Source organism: Pleurodeles waltl, chromosome 3_1 (assembly GCF_031143425.1).
Source record: "Pleurodeles waltl isolate 20211129_DDA chromosome 3_1, aPleWal1.hap1.20221129, whole genome shotgun sequence".
Classification (NCBI taxonomy): Eukaryota; Metazoa; Chordata; class Amphibia; order Caudata; family Salamandridae; genus Pleurodeles; species Pleurodeles waltl.
In genome coordinates, this window is record NC_090440.1 from 418,583,489 (window position 1) to 418,603,651 (window position 20,163).

Consider the following 20,163-nt stretch of genomic DNA (forward strand, 5'->3'; position numbering starts at 1 on the left):
TGTTCTGCAATGTATATGGACACTGAGGGAGTCTGACCATTTTTACAATTGGCACTTTGTCCATCAGGGACAGAGGAAGGGTCTTCCAAAATCTAATCGCTGCCCTGAGCCCCTCCAGCACAAGGAAAGCCTGATCAGAATGTGCGAGTCGAAGTCCGAGATACCAGACTCCATTTGCCTCCCCGGGATGCCACTACGTGGTGAGTCTTAGGTGCAACTGCTTTCAAGCCTCCCAAAAGGAAAAGCTTGGATTGGAAGTGGTATTAACTGACACAAGGCATTCCCAAACCACCACAGAATATTTAACAATATAGGGGTTGAATATTCTGGAGCTGGAGATATACCAGGACATCACCGGCATATAAGGATATAACATGAGTTGCGTCCCTTACCCTATTTCCCCCTGGTCTCAATGTCACCCTCATCATCACCCCCAATAGCTCCATAGCCAGGGCAAACATAAAGGAGATAGAAGGCAGCCCTGATGAGTATAACCTCAATAGCAAAAACTTGCTAGAAACAAATCCACCTGTTTGGACCCTGGCTCCCAGATTAATGTATATCAGTTTGATCCAAGCAATGTATCGGGGACCAATGCCCACTTTCCTGAGAACCTCCCAGAGATATTCCCAACTTACAGAGTCAAAGGTTCATTCTATATCTAAAAGAGCTAGGGCCCAGTCATCCTCATCATGTTGAAAAGCATGGTATACATGTGAGGCGGTGGTACTTCTCTGTGGAATGTAACTGCATTGATATGGATGCACCAACGCAGGCAGATATGGCAGTAAACTCGTTCAAAAGTGACATTAGCCTATAGGAGGAGGGGTACAATGGATCCTTCCCGGGTTTAGGGAGAAAGATTATAAGGGCCTCACGCCTTGAGTCAGGCAGTGAGCCCCTGTGTTGGGATTCTTATTACACCTCCAACAGTTTTTGCACCATTTGGCTTGCAAATGTTTGATAAAATTCAGCCAGAAGGCCATCACCACCAGGATTTTTTGCGGTCTTTAGGTTTTTTTATGGTGGCCAATAGCTCCTCCAGAGTAATGGGCTTTTCTAGTGCCCCCTTCTCATCCCCTTGCAGATGTAGTAAGTCTATCTCAGCTAAGAAGGTGAGGTCCTGACCATATGTATCCTCCCTACCGACTATGTATGTTATCAGCTAGGACAGCTAGGCTTGGAAAATGCTATTGATGGCTTCCTGGGAGCGCATGCAGGTGCCCGTGTGGTCAGACATTGTCAGCACTTGTTCCCGACTCTCCAGTTCCATCTGTTTTTTAATACCATAGGTCATCTTGAGGCAAACGCCTCTGATAACCATCTTCATAGCTTCCCAGTCAAAGGCCCTATTTCTCGCACTACCCCAATTTTCTGTGAAATAATGTGACAGCGCTTCACCCACCTTCATAATGAATGGGGGGTGGGGTCTGTAATGGCCTCCACCATAAGGTGTCAAAGTGGGATTGCTGGCCAGTCATTTTCTTTCCGCAAACCTAACATAACTGGGAAGCGATCTGACAGATAGCGGGCCAAACAAGCAATGTTGTTCACATCCCACGCAAGATTAGACGTCAACAAACAGTAGTTCAGCCTGCTGTAAGTTGCAGTCACTGTGGTATAACAGGAATATACTCTATACTAACAGAAAGGGGTGTTATATTAGGGTTAAATGGGCGCTCGGGATCCTCCATCGAGCCAGTTAGTGTTCAAAAAATGAAAGGTGCCAACACAAGGGAAACACCCAATCCCTCAAGGTCAAAGACCAAGTACAAAGAGAAAACACAATGCGTGGCAACTCTCTCATCAATGAAAATTATTTACAAATGTTCAACAATACATAATCCAAATTACACAAAGGTTTGGAACAGCAAGTTAGACATTAAACCAACCATAGTGTTATCAAATTGCTTCATCATATACAAAAAATGAAGTTGAATAACAATCGAAAATTACAACAAAATATATTGAATTCATTTTTAATGTTTAGATACAGTTGTTGCAGGTTAATGACAAATTCTCTGCCTGAATTTATATTTTGATACAATTATTGCAGATTGGTGAAAAATCCTCTGCCCACACGTGTTTCGTCATGGAAGTCTCCTTTTAAAATCCCAAACGACTTCTTCAGGGCTACAATTCATAAACACAAAACAACAAATAATAAAAACCAAAGAACGCCAACTGGTTGCAGACGGCTCAAATAGGATAAGATTCATAACTGATTATAATGATGCATCTTTGATCCTTGAGAGATTCATGAGGAAACACTGGAACATGTTGCTACAGGATGAGTCTACAAGAGATCTATTACCTGTTAGAGTTTCAACTACTTACAGGCGGGGCAGGAATTTAAAGAGTATTTTATGCCCTAGTTTCTCCACCAGCCCCACTAACAAAACATGGCTTTCCACAAAACTGACTGTTTTTTTCAAGTGTGGTTGCTGTGGGGTATGCCGTTGGGCATGCCACAACATTAGTGAATTTTGTGAGGGTGGCAAACAATTCAATATCAATACATTGATTAATTGCAATACCACTCATGTAGTTTATATTATACGTTGTAAATGTCTCAAGATTTACGTAGGAAGTACAATACGCCAACTCAAAATTAGAATTGGGGAACACGTTCGAGCACTCAAGAATAACGATGTGAGATATCCCTTGGTAGCACATATGGCTGATTGTGTTTCGCAAACTACACATAGAGGCTTTGTATTTTTTGGAATAGAACATATCCCTAAGGATCCGAGGGGTGGCAACAGAGAATTAGCATTGCGTAAGAAAGAAGCTCTCTGGATCATGAGACTTAGGGCCGTCGAATTAGGCCTTAATTCTGATAGGGAATTAGAGTTCTTTTTGGGGGATTGACATGTTCTGCTCTCACTAAATAGTACTATCACTAAATGGTTTTTTTTGTTGTTGTGCAATTCTATTATTTATTGTAAAGTTTATTATTCAATACAAGTGTGAATTGTGTAACATCAATTGTTGCATGGTTTAATGTCTAACTTGCTGTTCCAAACCTTTGTGTAATTTGGATTATGTATTGTTGAACATTTGTAAATAATTTTCATTGATGAGAGAGTTGCCACGCATTGTGTTTTCTCAGAAATATACTCTAGTATGGAGTTTTCTATCCATCCAAAAATCTGTAAGTCGCAAATCAGTAAGTATCTGTGTTAGGTTTAGTGTGTGCTCTCGGTGGGGCCCTGTCCATGACCTATCAAAAACACAATTACTATCCCCTGCCAAAAGAATCTCTGTCGATAAATAAGGTGCAACTGCTGTCATAACCTCCAGATAATATGTGCCAAAATCAATAATAACGGCATCCACATTTATCATCTAATGTATCATGTAGAATCACAGTATGGCCTTCTGGGTCCAGGACATGGCCCCTATGCTGAAACGGAATCCCCATGGCGGTCGGATCCACTGGACCGGAGATGAGCATCTCCGACCCGGCGGTCCACAGAAGACTCACACTTGAATACACACATGCATACACACTTACATTCATACACGCACTCACTTCTACATTCATACATGCATACAACCATGCATGCATACATTTATGCACACACACAGACAACACCCACTCACACACACACACACACACCAACTTCCTACCTTCCCACACCCCTCCCTTGTCAGGTGATCGGCTTACCTGGTCCAGGGAGGAGGTCGTCCAGCAGGAAACAGAAATGGGCGCTTCCACCTCCAGCAGCACCCCACCATGATGACACCGCCACGCTGTATTATTGCACATAATACGGCGTGCAAAGTCGTTCTGGCGGGCGGTGCCGGTGGTGGAACCGCCCCAGCGCCTCTGCCCACCAGCACGGCTACTGCTGCATTTCCACCGCAAATTTTATGGAAATCCAGCAGTACCTGTAATATGGTGGGGGAAGATGACCAGCACTGGCTGTCTTCTGGCGCCTGTGGCTTTGACGGTCATAAGGACCGCCAAAGTCATAATGAGGGCCTCTATCAGCTTACACAGCTTAGTGGATTGCCTCCAAGTTGCCATGTCATCTCCAGCCTGTTCTGAAGAGTTCAATTCTTGTCCTATGGGAAGAGTGTCCTACCAGTCACTCACCTCCTCAGAGATGAAGAAGATGAAGGTGCTCCCCTTGAAAACCACCCTCAGTTTTAGCAGAAAATATCAAACAGAATCTTAAGTTGTGGTCTATCCTTCATTTTTTCACCTCCAAAAAGATTTAATCTGATCCTGAACTTTTTGGGTGTATATTGAGATCAGATGGGCCTGAAATTGGGGGAGGGCCATGAACACGTATATGTTGCAAAATTGTGGTCCAGTCTCTAAAGTTGAAAAGGTGTGCAAATATAGCCTGGGGCAGCGCGCCCGACCACGGCAGGACATCAGCCACTTGGGACAGCTTGACTGTAAAAAAATTGGGAAAGCCGCTGGGGGAGCAGGGTAACTGTATTCCAGTCCTCCAAAAATAATTTCACCGATTGTCCCTCCGCTATCTCTGGAAACCCAACAAAACGAAGGTTATTCTGCCGTGATCTACGTCTGCATCTTTAATTAATTCCCCTGTATGCATGGTCAGCCTTTTCTTCAACCCCTCCACCTCTGTTCTGCAGTGTTTCTACATTATCCTCCATGACCAATACATGGTCTGCAACTTTTCTAAGATCAGTATAGAGAAGGTTGACCGATGGCCACTGAGTCAATTTTGTTAGTCAACTCAGAACAGGTGGCCTTGATGGCGGCCAATACATCCAGTAGTGACGCACCAGTTCTGCCCCCCACCGAGGGAAAGACACAAAGCTTTGGGGTGGGCCGTTGGTATGGGGATCCCTCAACTGTGCCGCCTTAGAATAATTAAGTATCTCATTGGATTGTCCATTCTGTGCTGCTTCATCTTTCAACATGATGCAAGAGGTGTCGCCTAGGGGCCTTCCCATTATCACTGCCTGTAGGTTAGAGTCCACAACCTCTAAGCTGCAATTCAGGGGGGCCGAACACTATGACACTGAACACTCAACCAGCCTTTCAGTCTTTGTACATCATTATCCTTCCACTGGGGCCCTGTAGAACTTCCCAGGCACATTCACCCTTGTAATTCAAATAACATTGGAGTCACTTGATCAAAGCACCTGACCACCGGCTCTTTATGGACCAGGATTTATGGGGCCACCGCAGAATAGGTCCTACTAACAGTAATTATATCCTCGCCCAATGTCGTATCCAGTCAAGCGAGTGGCCCATGCCAAAAACCCACAACTGGGGCAAAGAGAAAAGACCAAGCTGCCACCACCCCAATGTATCTGAAGGATGGCAGTGTGCACCCCCTCTCACCTTCAGCCAGGCACTGGGGCTTCCACATTGTGCCAACTGGGGTATGTCCAGTTCCACTGGCCCTAGTAGTTAGTCCAGCACAAGAAGACTAACACATGCCACCCTGTGGTGCAATCTAGGGATCACACCTTATGGGCTCGGTCCACTGCAGTTCTAACATGGCCCCAGGACAGGCTGCAATGTGTTTCCTTTGCCAGCAGTCAAGTACCTCTAACCAACTGCACCCGGCAGGCCTAGAGGTCACTGCGGCTGTTTCTCTCTTAATTGATAGCACAAGAGGGCTGCACTCAACCTTCGCGGCCCTGAGCAGGGATCCACTCATTTCTACACCAATGTCTCATCCCTCCTGCAGGTCATGTCACTCTGGCAACCCTTTCTCAGCTGCAACTGCGAATCGCCCCCACCAAGGCACCCCACCACAGTCAAGCACCCAACTGTGCCACACATATGCCATCAACACCCCCAGGGATGGCAGCACACTTGGGCTGTATTCACCACCCTTGGCCTAGGTCAGGAATCCTTAGGTTCTTGCTGCATGGCTTGTTGTCTTTTCAGGCTTCGTCTCCCCAGCACCCTCTCCTTGGACTCCACTTTTGACCAATCTGGATCCGAGTGCTGAAGCGCTTTTCCGCACTCGTATTCCAGGGGTGCCCAGACTCCACTAGTTATACTGTGCCTCTCAAGGTTGTGCAATTATCAGTGCCCCCCAGCCCTTGGAAAAAAACTGGTATCGCGGGGAATGGGGAAATGGGTGCAGATTCAGGTTGTGGAAGCAGGATATTTTATCTGGGGCTGGCGGGAGCATGGATAAGATCGACTTCCCGGCCATCTTGGTTGGCCCCGACCCTGGTGCATTTTATTTAATTGTAAGTCCCTATTATAGTGGTACTACCCAGTGCTTGTAAATTAAATGCTGCTAGTGGGCCTGCATCATTGATTGTGCCACCCACTTAAGTATCCCTTTAAACATGTCTCAGGCCTGCCATTGCAACCTGTTTGTACAGTTTTAAACTGCCATTTTTACCTGGCAAAATAAACATTTTGCCAGGCCTAAATCTTGCATTTTAATACAAATAAGTCAACCCCAAGGGAGGCCTTTAAGTCAGGATGCAGTGTATTCAGAAAGTTAGGCATGTACCTTTACGTTTTACATGTCCAATTGAAGTGGTGAAAAGCTCTCAAATTAATTTTTCACTACTGCAAGGCCTACATGTCCCATAGGCAAACATTGGGTTGAATATATTATATTTAATGAGTGATAACTTCCAATTGGGATTAGGTAAGAATATCAAGTTTGGTGTCTAAGGACTTGTAATTTAAAATGCTCTTTAATGGTAATGTTTGATTTTAAGCCACAATTCTGAAAATGACAGTTTTTGAAAGTTGTTGTTTTCTTGTCCTAACCATTTGGTGTCTGCTGCCTGTATCCTGGGTCACATGACTAGGTGTAGCTGGCAGTTGGTCTTTGTGTGTTGCTCTCAGACTTTGAGACAAACAGATGATAGGTGTTGGCAGGATTGGCCATATCTGACTTGATGAGGGGTGTTAGACCTGACAGCCTTAGGGTGGTCACCCCTAACTTTTTGCCTGCCTCCCTCCACTTTTGAGATACTGTTTTTGCTGGTTTTTAGACTCTGCACATTTTACCACTGCTAATCAGTGCTAAAGTGCATTTGTTCTCTCCCTTTAAACATGGTTACATTGGATCATACCCAATTGGGCTATTTAACTTACTTATAAGTCCCCAGTAGAGTGCACTATATGTGCCCAGGGCCTGTAGATTAAAAGCTACTAGTGGTCCTGCAGTACTGATTGTGCCCACTTAAGTAGCCCCTTAACCTTGTCTCAGGCCTGCCATTGCCTGTGTGTGCAGTTTCATTGCCAATTCCACTTGGCATTTAAAAGTGACAATTCAACTTGGCATTTAAAAGTACTTGCCAAGCCTAAAACATATGTCTACATATAAGTCACCCATAAGGTGTGCCCTGGGAAACCCCTAGGGCAGGGTGCTGTGTAAGTTAAAGGCAGGACATGTACCTGTGTAGTTTACATGTCCTGGTAGAGTAAAACTCCTAAATTCGTTTTTACATTGCTGTGAGGCATGCCACCTTCATAGGCTAACATTGGGGCTGCCCTCATACATTGTTTGAGTGGTAGCTGCTGATATGAAAAAGTAAGAAGGTCAAATTTAGTATGGCCAGAATGGTGATACAAAATCCTGCTGACTGGTGAAGTTGGATTTAATAATACTATTTTAAAAATGCCACTTTTAGAAAGTGAGCATTTCTCTGCACTTAAATCTTTCTGTGCCTTACAATCCACATCTGGCTGGGGTTAGTTGACAGCTCCTTGCGCATTCACTCAGACACACCCCAAGCACAGGATACTCAGCCTCACTTGCATACATCTGCATTTTGAATGGGTCTTCCTGGGCTGGGAGGGTGGAGGGCCTGTTCTCACACAAAGGACTGCCACACCCCCTACTGGTACCCTGGCAGGCAGGATTGAACTGAAAGAGGACCTGGTGCACTTCTAAGCCAGTCTTTGAATTCTCCCCCATTTCAAAGGCACATTTGGGTATAAAAACTGGGCCTCTGCCCCACCACCTCAGACACTTCCTGGAGAAGAGAACCAGAACCAGAACCTGCATCCTGCCAAGAAGACCTGCCTGGCTGCTGAAAGGACTCACCTGTCTGCTTTCTGTGAAGGACTGCTGCCTTGCTGTTGCCCTGCTGCCTTGCTGCTCTCTGGCTGTGGTGAAGAAGTGCTCTCCATGGGCTTGGATACAGCATGCCTCCTGTTCCCTGAAGTCTCAGGACCAAAAAGACTTCATCTCTACAAAAAGGACTCCTTCACCTGAAATTTCACTGCACGGCGAACCGGAACGACACAGCCCGACTTTGCAACGAGAAGATCGATGCAGCACCAGCGTAGCGACCAGAACTTCGACGCACGGCCTCACTGGATCGACACATAGCCAAGTCGGAATGACGCAGCCCGACTTCCAGAGAGGAATCAACGCAGCGCATGCCGTGCGGTAGAAAATTTGACGCATCGCCTACCGGATCAACACAGCTCCTGTGACTTCGTCCTAGCAGTGCCGGAAATCCACGCATCGTCCCCAGGGCGTCTGAAAACCCCGCAACCTGAAGAGGATCCACTACTGAGCGCCTGAAATCGACACACAGCATCCCTGCGTGAAAACTAAACGACGCATCACCGTGTGCGGCCCGAGAAATCTACGCACACCCCTTTGTTTCCATGCATCTCCTCCTCTGCTGCCCTTTGCAGAGATCTTTCATGCAAAGCAGGTACTTTGTGCTTGAAAGAGACTTTGTTTGCTTTTAAAAGACTTAAGACACATTATAACACTTTTCAGTGATATCTCTACTTTTACTTATTGCATTTTTGATCGTTTTGACCTGCAATTATCCAGATAAATATTATATATTTTTCTAAACACTGTGTTGTGTATTTTTGTGGTGCTATATGGTGGTATTGTATGATTTATTGCACAAATACTTTACACATTGCCTTCTATGTTAAGCCTGACTGCTCAGTGCCAACCTACCAGAGGGTGGGCATAGGATAATTTGGATTGTGTGTGACTTACCCTGACCAGAGTGAGGCTCCTTTCTTGGACAGTGGGTAACCTGACTGCCAACCAAAAAACCCATTTCTAACAAGGGGGATGTGCTGTCACTCACCATACCTGCACATCACAAAGACTCTGTCTGAGCACACTCACAAATGGTTTGACACTAGTCTATTGTGACCCCAGACAATCTGGGGGCAGGGAGGCAGAACATTTCTAGGATTTAAGTTGCTTTTATCCGTGGGCCTAACTTGGTCTCCATAGCTGGCCCATGCTCCATCATGGTTGTCCTGAACTTGTGACTTTGTCCTGGTCTGGCACGACCAGATAATCACAGTTGATGCATTGTACAGCGAGGCACTATTTTCATTTAAATCTTTAAAACTGCATATCTCTGATTCTACTGATTGGGTTTTGCTGTTTTGGTCTAAAAACGGGTGTGTGATTTTTCCCTTGTTGTGTTTTCATTTTATTGCTGTTTGAAGTGCTGCATAAATACCTTCTATATTGTCTCTAAGTTAGGTCTGAATGCTTTGTGCTGTGATTTTAGAGGGTTAAGCACAGGTTCATTTGGCGTTTGCTTGTGTTTCACCCTGGCAGAGATTGTGGTTTCTGCTTTGGGAGGGTTTTACCCTTCTCAACCTGTAACCCTACTTCCAACTGTGATATATTTAATTATATAATTTAATTGATTTTATGGTGTTTCTTGTTTTAAATAAAAGTATTTATTATTTTGATATGCATTTTGAAACTTGGCAAATACGTTCACATTTGGTGCATTTATTACATAACAGGTGACTTATGTGTGGTATAGTTGGCAAACTTCTGTATGATGCCACACAGCACATGGTTTTAATTATCCAACATAAAATACATTCTAAATAAGTCACACGCAATATTCTATTGTATTGTGTTATAGGGTTATAACATCCTTTACCCAATGATTGATTGACACTGGTTTAAAAATAGTTGATTTTTTATAATTTCTTTTATGTAATGTTTTGTATGTATTTAGTGGTTAATATCTTTGGTACTTTTTGCTACTTTTGATGAGCCTCACAGTGTGTGTTGTGCATTCATTGTGAGTATTGTAGTATATTGTTTGCAAACATACATTAAAATCTTAGTGACTCTAAGTGTATGTTCTATGTAGATTGTTCATAAGTTTTTTTCTGTAGGTATTCATGACCAGATATGAAAGTAACAACCGATACGGGCACATCCGCATTTAATAAGTTTCAATGTGTTTTTTTCTATGTCCCAGGGGATTTATACTGGATGTGGGGGTTTATTAATCTGTACTATATGTTAGTCGTTCTATGTGCATGTTTATATTATGTGTGTGTGTGTGCGTCTTTTCTGTTGAGTATCTGTGAACACAAACAATGGTGCAAAGTGCTGATGTACAAATTTCAATTATGTATGTTCAGCTGTGGTTTTGTGTTATCTCTATTTTGTGTGTTTGTGTGATTTCCTTTACTTGTTCATGGCCACCTATAATGGCACATAGCTGTTAGATTAAAATTTTAATTCCATCAGTTCCATTGAGGTACTGTGTGTATGATTGGATTTGTACTGGTGTGGGATATGTGTTGTATTTATGGTTTGTTGGGTTTTTGTGTGAGTGAGTGTGTTGGTGTACATTTGTAATAAATAAATATATTTTCCATATGTTACACTATGGTGTTGTGTATTTGAAGGGATTTGTGTTTGTGAAATGTGTGTTGTATGCCTGTTATTTATGTGTGTGTGTGTGTCTTCTTTTTCCTCTTTTTTGCCGTAGTGCAGTTTTGGATTTTAGATATTCATCACTGGCACAAAATTCTATATCTACCTTTTTCGTGACTGCCTCTCAGCAACGTCATAAGACATTTTATAATCTTCTTTTTATAACGTACAGCTGAAAGCCCTCACACCTCATTGAGTTATTTGTTATTTCTTCTGGGTAAAGTGTCTATAAAGAAATATAGTTTCAAAGATTCACAATGTGTTTCTAAAAAATAAAGCTAATTATCCTCTATACTGGTGCTTGTTTAGGTTGATGAGGAAGATCACATTCTCTGTGGGTATATTTCTAATATGCTCTTACCAGACAGCAACATTTGTATAAGCAATAATACATTTTCTTTTCTTTTCTACTAGCTATGATTTCGGATTTTAAACTGACTGGCAATGACTGGTTATTGGTCAACATTGATGTAGTTGGATATTACAGGGTTAACTATGACCAAGAGAATTGGCGAAGGCTTCTGGAGCAGCTAGACAGAAACCACAGTGTAAGTTTAAAGCATTACACAATGGGGCACATTAACAAAGGATAGAAAAATAGTAGTAATAATGTTAAGATGTAAATGATTGCATATACGAAATGTCAGCCGTTTCAACATACTTTACTGTTTAGCAATTTTCTTTCATGTTCAATATTATTTTCTATATACTCCTTCCTATACAAAATCTAGGAATCCTAAGGTGGGTTAAATACTCTTTTTTGCACTGCTTACAGCATGTATAATTGAGCCCCCTATCAGCTGTGTCAAGTGTATTTCTATATATTTTGAATCTTTTAAAAACGAAAAGTCTGTGGGTCTGGCGGTTTTTACATGGCATGTGCTATGATAATTCAGCCTTTAGCAACAAGCGCCTGTTTCTGACTAAAGGGGCATCTAGTAATGGCTTAAGGCAACTAGCTTCCTATAGCATGCATTGTGTCTGACAGGAAAGGTCTCTAGTAAGGACTTAAAGTACTGCAGCCTTCTCTCAGAAAGGTCTTTTCGTCATCTAGAAATAGCCTGAGGTACTGTAGCCAGGTAAAGAAAGTGCTTGTGTCTGTGATGCAGGGCCTTGAGCAACAGCCTAGTATAGGGCTACCTGCCACAGCAAGGACATGATCTCACTTGAGGAACCTCTAGTAATGGCTTAGGCACTACATCTTGAATCAGGGCATGGTAATGTGTTCTTTAAAAATAAAATGAGACTACTGGCCTTTCCAATTCTTGTTAGCGATGGCTTCCCACAGGTGGTGCCCATCTTGTTACACTTACACACAATGCTAGCAATGCACATTAAGTGTAAGTGCCTATGCAGCATACCCTTATTACCATTTCTCTTTGATGTTCCTGACTTACAGAATCTTGTACACAAGTATCACTTCCAACTATTTCCAGACTGAAGGTGATCACACGTTTATTTGCTTTCTATATTATGGTACGCAAACTAAGCCCATTTACCAGTCCTAAATTATATATGAGTCTGAAGCTGCTGTATTTTAGGCAACATGATAGAAACTCACATTGAAAGGTTAGCAATTGGAAAAATTAGAAGAACATGGTTTGGACATGTCATTGCATACAGTGAATGAATGAGCAGGGAGTTCTACATAAAACCACAATTACCGCCAGGTTTTACCTGATGGTAAGGAACAGTACAAAATGACTACATGTCCATCCATCTAAATTGGGAGGGTGGACATTTAGCAATTTCTCTGATGGCCCTTTTTCCCCAAGGCTGTTGGAAGGGATTAATTATGGTGGAGACGCAGCAGTCTCAATGACTTTAATTCTAAATAATGCACATTACCTAACAGGATAGGTGCTAGAATAGGCCCAAAACGCACCAGGGACTTTCACTTTTCCCTTTAAGCCTATTTTCATTGTCTTGCCTTCACATACGTTGCTCTTTGTGACCTAGAGTTGTCTGTGGCAGTGTGTTGAGTTTCTTCTGATTATTTATCAAATGTATTCGAGTTCTAAAAGAACTACCTCTTGGGGTGAGCTCTGAGTACTCCACCACGCCACCATTAGAAGAGCCAGGAGTACACAGGCCCTGCGACATGACATCCGTGGGTAATGACAGTAGCAACTTGGAAACCGCCGGGTGCACCATTCTATAGTAGCTGTTTGTTGCATACCAAAGTACAATGTCTTGTTTCGTAGTTTGTGTTTACATCTCTGAAGTGCTAGCAATGGCAACTGACAGTTTCTGACTACAATAAAATGTGTAATTAAATCATCTGGCACACCTAACAACAGGCTGCCATGATTATAATATTTTATTTGTGCATTCAGTATTATACAGAATGGATAGTATATTTTTCTTCTGACCCTAAAATCTCAGTATTACAAACGTACGCATTTAATTTTTATAGGTGATTCCACTGATCAACAGGGCTCAAATCATTGACGATGCGTTCAATTTGGCAAGGTGAGAGGTTTCGTTTATGTTTATCTCACAAGAAATGCTCTACAAAGCTAATAGTTCGACAACAAAATGTGTGTTACTTATGGAATTATTTGTCGAATACAATTAGAACCCCTGACTATACACGCATAGAATCTCTCATGGGAGATGCTTTTTCTCATTGGCTGACGCTTCAGAGATTTAATGCCCTTTTGCAAAAACTGGCCCATATGCAAAAATATCTTTAAAGTTATTACTGGTTGCTGGTACAGAAAATACCTGTTCTTAAATCAATGCGCATTGTACTTGCGATTTATTAAGCTAGGGCTCTAGATTTCCGGCGCAAAATAATTTTGTGTTATCCATGATTCTTAAGGTCTCGTTAGGATACATCCACAGCGATATTTCTGAGGGCAAGTTCCGGGCCTAATGATCAGAAGGGACTGTGGGCAGAGACAAAGCCAGTCAAAGCCAGTCAATGTAAAGTCCTTGCAGCACCGCAGGGAGCTAGACCTTTTAAGTCCTAGGGCTAGATTTATACTTTTTCACACAAAGCTGCGTTTGCACAGTTTTGCGTGAAAAAGTATAGCGCCGGCTAACGCCATTCCAAAACACCAGCCGGGCGCCATATTTATGGAATGTAGCTCGCTGGTGCTAATGCCCTGTTAGCGTCCATGGAAAAGATGCTAACAGGGCTGGGAGGCGTAGGGGAAACCAGGGCTTGTGCGCCGAATTATGACGCTACACTATTTAGAGACAGAAAAATTTCCTCTGAGCAGTGTAGCGCCATTTTCTGGTGCACAACCCCCATGGACATAGCTCCTGTCTTAGTAAAGCCAAGAGCCATATCCACCACCCCAATGGCCATGCCCAGGGGACAAATATCCTGTGGGCATGGCCACTGGGGCCAGCGCCGTGCAGGTGGCCCCAAGTCAGGGCCCGAGTGGGGTAATATAAAAAAATATATATACTTACTGGAACTTACCTGGGATGGGTCCCCCATCCTGTGGTGTCCCTCTGGTGTGGGTGTCCCTGGGGCCAGGGAAGGGCACCTGTGGGCACTTTCTATGGTCTCAGACTATGGAAATATGCCTACAGGTCCCCTAACGCCTGCCCATACCCTGGCGTTAAATAATGGCGCTAAGCAAGCTTAGTGGCATTACTTAAGGCCCCCATGTCCTGTGCTGGATTTTAGCATGGGGGGATAAATATGGCACAAAGGCCATATCGTCCTTTTCTGGACGGGAATGCCTATCTTGCATCTCATTGACACAAGGTAGGTTTTTGTGTCCAGAAAACGATGTTATCTCCATAACTTTGGCGCTAGACGTGTCTAGCGCTAAAGTATAAATATGGAGTTAGGTTTGAACTGAATCAGCGTAAAAAAAATGACGCTAATTCAGCGCAAACTGAGTATTAATATGGGCCCTAATTTGCCCTTATCTTAGGGCCCAGAGAACTCTGCACAGTGAAAAGTCTTACGACAATTGCAGGAGTACTCCGAAAACATGCACCTAGTGGTGCTTTCAGGTGTACTTCTCGGATTGTTTGTGAATTAATAGAAAATAGAAAAAATTGTAAAGCAGAGGCCTAAATCCACACTCGTACTTTTCTGTTCTTCATTGTTTTGTATTGTGAATAGAGCCCTATATTTGGAAAAAGGCCCTTTAGGTTTGGAGGTTATTGCTTGTTTCTGGTCACTTTTAGCACTCCTTCTCTTGACTAAACTTGTTAGGGGCTATGTCTTTCATTGGTGGCTGGTGACCTGTAAAAGTGGTGGGGCCCTAAGTGCGCTGGACATACCCAGACATGGGTCCCAGGCTCACGATGCCACTGGATTCAAGCTAACTTGGCCGATGAAGGGTGATACCTTGAAACCGGAACCAGGAAGCTTGTTTCCAGTCAAGGGATGACCTGGCCTGACAGTTTGGGCTGGACTGTTCCCATGGGGAACAGGGTGAAGACTGATTTGCATATGGCTGGGTCCAAACTGGTGTGGTGTGGTGTGGTGAACAAATGAATTGATGTACTAAACCCAGATCTGTGACAAAGGGTGAATATTTGATTGGTTCTGCATTCCGTCCATCATTTGTGTTTGTTTGCTTTTGTCGCCCTAAGTGCGCTGGGTATGTCCAGACGTAGTTCCCGGGCTCACTATGTCACTGGATTCAAGCTAGCCTGGCTGATGAAGGGGGATACCCTGAAACCCATCCCAGGATATTTGTTTCTGGTCCAGAGAGGACCTGGCTTGGCAGTTCGGGCTGGACTGTTCCCTTGGGGAACAGGGTCAAGACTGATGTGCATGTGGCCAGGTACAAAGTGGGCTGAGTGGTGAGCAAAAGAATTGTTGAATTAAACACAGATCTGTGACTGGGGATGAATGTTTTATTGGTTCCACATTCCGTCCATCATTTGTGTTTGTTTGCTTTCAGCCAGTGCACAATTGGGAGCCTAGCACCAATGCAGGCTCACTTGTTTTGCATTGCTGGCAGGATTGTTTTTGTGCAGGAAAGATCATGTTCCTGCACAAAAACAATCCATGGAGGCGTTGTCCTTGTTCTAAGTGTGCTGCAGAATGCAGCACACATGGAAGGAGGAAAAAACAAGGAGAAATTAAAACATTTCTCCTCCTTACGCCTGCTCTGGGGATGCATACGGTTTTGGCGCTGTCCCAGGTTTATGTGACTTTGTAAATCTGTGGCAGCATCAAAATCCATGGGAGTTGCATGGGAACAGCCACTGTAATGCCCATGGAACTCCTCTTTATCACATAGTAAGGCAACACAGTGCTTTATGCTGCTTGGCCTCACTGCATAACTATGAGGCCATACAAAGCCACGCAGGGTGGCTTTGGGTTGCCCCACAGATATAATTGAGAGGCTTGTGCCACTGGAGCATCTAAAAAAGTGATGCTCTGATGGCACAGGCCTCTTGTAAATAACCCCTAAGTTTACTTTCTCACTTGGACTCACTCAGTCTCACTATGTCTCACAAATTTATGCAGTCTCACTCATTCTGCTCTGGCCCCTCTGTCTCATTCAGTCCCACTCATCCTCACTCATTCTAAATTACTCAGTCTTACTGTGTCTCACAAACAGTAATACTCATTTACACTCACTGTCATTCTCCCTCACTCACTCACTTTCATTCTCACTCATACTCATCATTACTGTCATTCATTCTCACTCTCTCTGACTTACTCCTTTACTGACTCTTTCTCACTTTACCTCACACAGACATGCTCACAGTTCTGGAATGGAGAAGGCACCTTTATGCACCTGTTTCAGCAATGAAACAATGTCACTAGCTGCCTCAGTTTGTTGCTGGATCTGGAGCGAGTCTACATTTCATTTTCATTGTACCAAGAGTGAATAATTATTCATTCTTGCTACAATACAAATGGAGCACAAAACAAGAAAACTCATCATCCATCAATCCATCCTTTCACTGCTCCATCCATCCATCCTCCATTTCACTCATACACCCTCTCTCCCATTCACTCTTCCATTGTTACAGCCATCCTTTCACTTACTCATCCATGAATCTATCCATGAAAACATTTATCCTCTTTACACCTGCTCTGGGGAGGCATACAGTTTTGATGCTGTCCCAGGTTTATGTGACTTTGAAAATCTGGGCAGCATCAAAATTTATAGGAGTTGCATAGGAACACCCACTGCAATGCCCATGTAACTCCTCCTTATCACAGAGTAAAGCAACATAGTGCTTTATGCTGCTTGGCCTCACTGCATATCTATGAGGCCATGCCTTCACCCTGCAGCCAGACCCAGCAGCCAACACCCCCTAACCACCACTTTTCTGGGTGTGAAAGGGGATGAGAGTGGCTGTCAGATTGTCTGTCTTGGTGTGAGAGTGACTACATCAGTGTTTTAGTGGGTGTGTCATTGTGTGTCGAGATCTGTGAGTGGGTGCATGAGGGTGTCAGTGGGTCTATGAGTGGGTGCATGAGTGTTGAGTGAGTCTCAGATTGGGCAAATAAATAGCATTTTGCCCTGGGGGTGGTGGACCCCAGGGCAGCGGCAGGGCCATGCGGTTCCCATAAATAAACTGCATTTTGTCCCGTGCTGTGGCACTCCCCATGCATGGGGAGGAACAGGTGCCCTGCTTATTACCTAAATGCCTCACGGAAGTGGTGGTCCCTGGGGCAACGGGAGGGAGCAGAGCGGTGCAATCCTGCACATTAGATAACAGCCTGGGGGGGGTGGCGGTCCACAGGGCATCGGGAGGACACGCGTCCCCCCTGCATAAAACTATTAAGCCCTGGGGAGTTGGCGTCCCCGGAGTAGTGGCTGCTTTTTTACACAAAGCTCCCAGGACTTGGTGCATCTGGGGGCATTATAATAACAAAGCGCTTCATTTTTTAAAATTATTTTACAGCAGATCTGCGAAACCACAGAGTCGCTGCTCATAAGATAAAAATAAATGCTTTTAGCCCCAGAGCTAAGGGGTCAGGATGTTCGTACCCTAGCCCCTTTTCTTTTTTTTCACTTTTTTTTTGGGACTCAGATGACAATACTTCAACAACTTCAATCAATCAGATCTCTGCACGAGATCCAGAAGGGGTTGCAAATTCTTTGCGTCCCTAAATATACAAATTTGGATTTTCTTTAATTTATCTAAAACTAGTGAAAGGAATTACACCAAAACAACGGTCGGTTTCTCGACTAGGACCTACCTTTCTGCGAACTTTGGTGTAATTCCGTCCAGTAGTTTTTGCGCTATCACAGTTCAAAATCCCTGTGGAAAAATGAATGGGGAAAATGTGTTTTGCCCCCCCCCCTTTCTCTCACCCCTCCTCGTGCAGATCTCCCTGAAACTTTCCAGGCAGCAGCTGACGGAGCTGGTGATTTTTTTTGTGAAAGTTTTGTGAAGCTTCCTCAAGCGGCGCCAAAGATATAGGAAAGTAAAAAAACGCTTTTTCTATAGAAACTAGGTCCTAGCTATAACTACCTAGTAGCAACCGGCACTAGGTAATATATATATTTATAATAGGAAATATATATTTATATTAGGTGATAATCTCTCTCTCTCTCTCTCTCTTTCTCTCTGTCTCTCTATATATATCTATATGGATATAAATATATTACCAAACCACAGAATGGTGCAGGGTTGGGTTGTCATAGGGATTGGCTGAAGGACCAAAGGCCATGTGTGGCAGTGCTTGGATTAACGTATGGTAATCATAATTCTTTCTGTTAAAAAAAACATAGAAATGCACTGAAATAATGAAAGGTTATAGGGATTCGGATTTAAAAAAACTTAGAAATTCACTCCAAAAAAAAAATTCACTCAAAAAAAACAAAGTACACAGGGACATTATAGTTAGGTCAGATTTTACACACACAAACCGATAGAAATTCAGCTGTTATAGTTACAGTTATTTCACGTAAGTATAACTCATGCCCTAAAGTAACTATAACGCGCTCTTATCATGCATAGTGTTCTCATCAATAATTTTACTGCAAATGGTACAGTTATATTTTCAATGATGTCAAAGAAGATGTCATGAGTGATGTAATATCTGGGGTAATTAGCAGTCCAAGACAAGGGCACAAGTTACAGTTACCTTAGGGCATGAGTTACAGTTACTTGAAATAACTCTAACAGCTGAATGTCTATGGTTTTGTGTGTGTAAAATCTGAACCTAACTGTAACATCCCCATAACCTTTTGTGTTTTAGTGAATTTCTAGAGATTTTTTTTCTATTTCCTTGCTATAATGTCCCTGTAACCTTTGTCTTTTTCAGTGAATTTCCATTTTTTTTTTTACATTTAGTAAGATGCCCATCGCAATGCGCATGGGGGGAGTTGGACATATGGCTTGGCATGACATTGTGCAGCCCCCACTCAAGCTTGCTGCTGTTGTGCCCCCTCCTTGTCATCTATTGTCCAAGTACATGCCCCTGCTCCCTCACTACAGCCCTGTGTGGCAGTTGTTCTGCCACTGCCCTTCCCCCTGCCCTGAACAGCTTGCTTGCTGCAGCATCTACCTCCTCCCTACCCTCTGTTGTTTGAGTCCATTGCCTCGCCTCTTCCCTCCTCTCCGGCATTGTTCAATATGCTGCCACTGCCCCTCCCTCATTTGAGGAATTACCCTTGGTTCCTTTGATGTTGATGTGCAACACATTTCTTTACCTATAATAGCTGCCTTGATCCTCTTGCTCCTAAGTAGTTGTCCTTCCCTGGACAATTTCTATGGATCGTTGCATATATCTAGTTTCATGCTAACTTACTTACTTATGCCTATTACCCCTCCTGGACCCTGAAGCACCCTAACTACTCCTTAATGATACTCTTCCCTGAACCCTAAAATCCCCTTACTACCCTCTAATCTTACTCTTCCCTGAATTTACAAAACCCTTACTTCCTCTTTTTGCTACCCTTCCCCAAATCCTAAAAACCACTACTATCCCTTAATAGTACCTTTCCTTTAATCCTAAAAACCACTTACTACCCTTCTATACTCCCAAACTCTGAAACCTAAAAACCTTCAACTACCCCTAATGCTACCCTTCTCTAAACCCTACAAGACCCTTACTATTCCTTAACACTACCCTTTCCTGAACCAAAAAACCTTTTACTTGCATTTATTGCTACCCTTTCCTGAAGCCTTCAAAATCTTTACTTACCCTTAACACTGCTGAACAAAGAAAACCCCTTACTGCCATATCACACTACCCATCCCTGAATCCTAAAACCCTGCCTTTACTAATCTAGATGTGCATAACAATCCTCTAATGTTTCCAATTCCTGAACCTACCAACCCCCTCAATACCTCTTAACTCTACCATTCTATTAACTCTAAAAAATGCTTTATGACTACGTTATACACCTTCCTCTGAAGCCCAATAAACCCTTACTACCCCTTAACACTACACTTCCTTGAACTCCAAAAAGCCAAAGACAGACATTAGCTTGACTTACAATAAGTACAGACTAAGGGTGGGTGGAACTCATGGAGTTTCCCTCCATGGAATCCCGTGGAGCTGCATAAAAACTCTGCGAGATTCTGCGGTGTTCCACGAGTGAGCAGAATTTGG

At 43.4% G+C, this 20,163-nt stretch overlaps 1 protein-coding gene across 2 annotated transcripts in view; it reads left to right on the top strand.

The window, feature by feature from the left end:
* The window catches only part of LOC138284179 (aminopeptidase Ey-like), a 219,394-nt gene that overhangs the window by 118,068 nt on the left and 81,163 nt on the right, over positions 1 to 20,163 (top strand). For both annotated transcript variants that reach the window (XM_069222676.1, XM_069222677.1), the window contains exons 12-13: positions 11,070 to 11,203; positions 13,072 to 13,127. In XM_069222676.1, the coding sequence (XP_069078777.1) occupies positions 11,070 to 11,203; positions 13,072 to 13,127 (190 nt within the window). The remainder of the gene's footprint in view (positions 1 to 11,069; positions 11,204 to 13,071; positions 13,128 to 20,163) is intronic.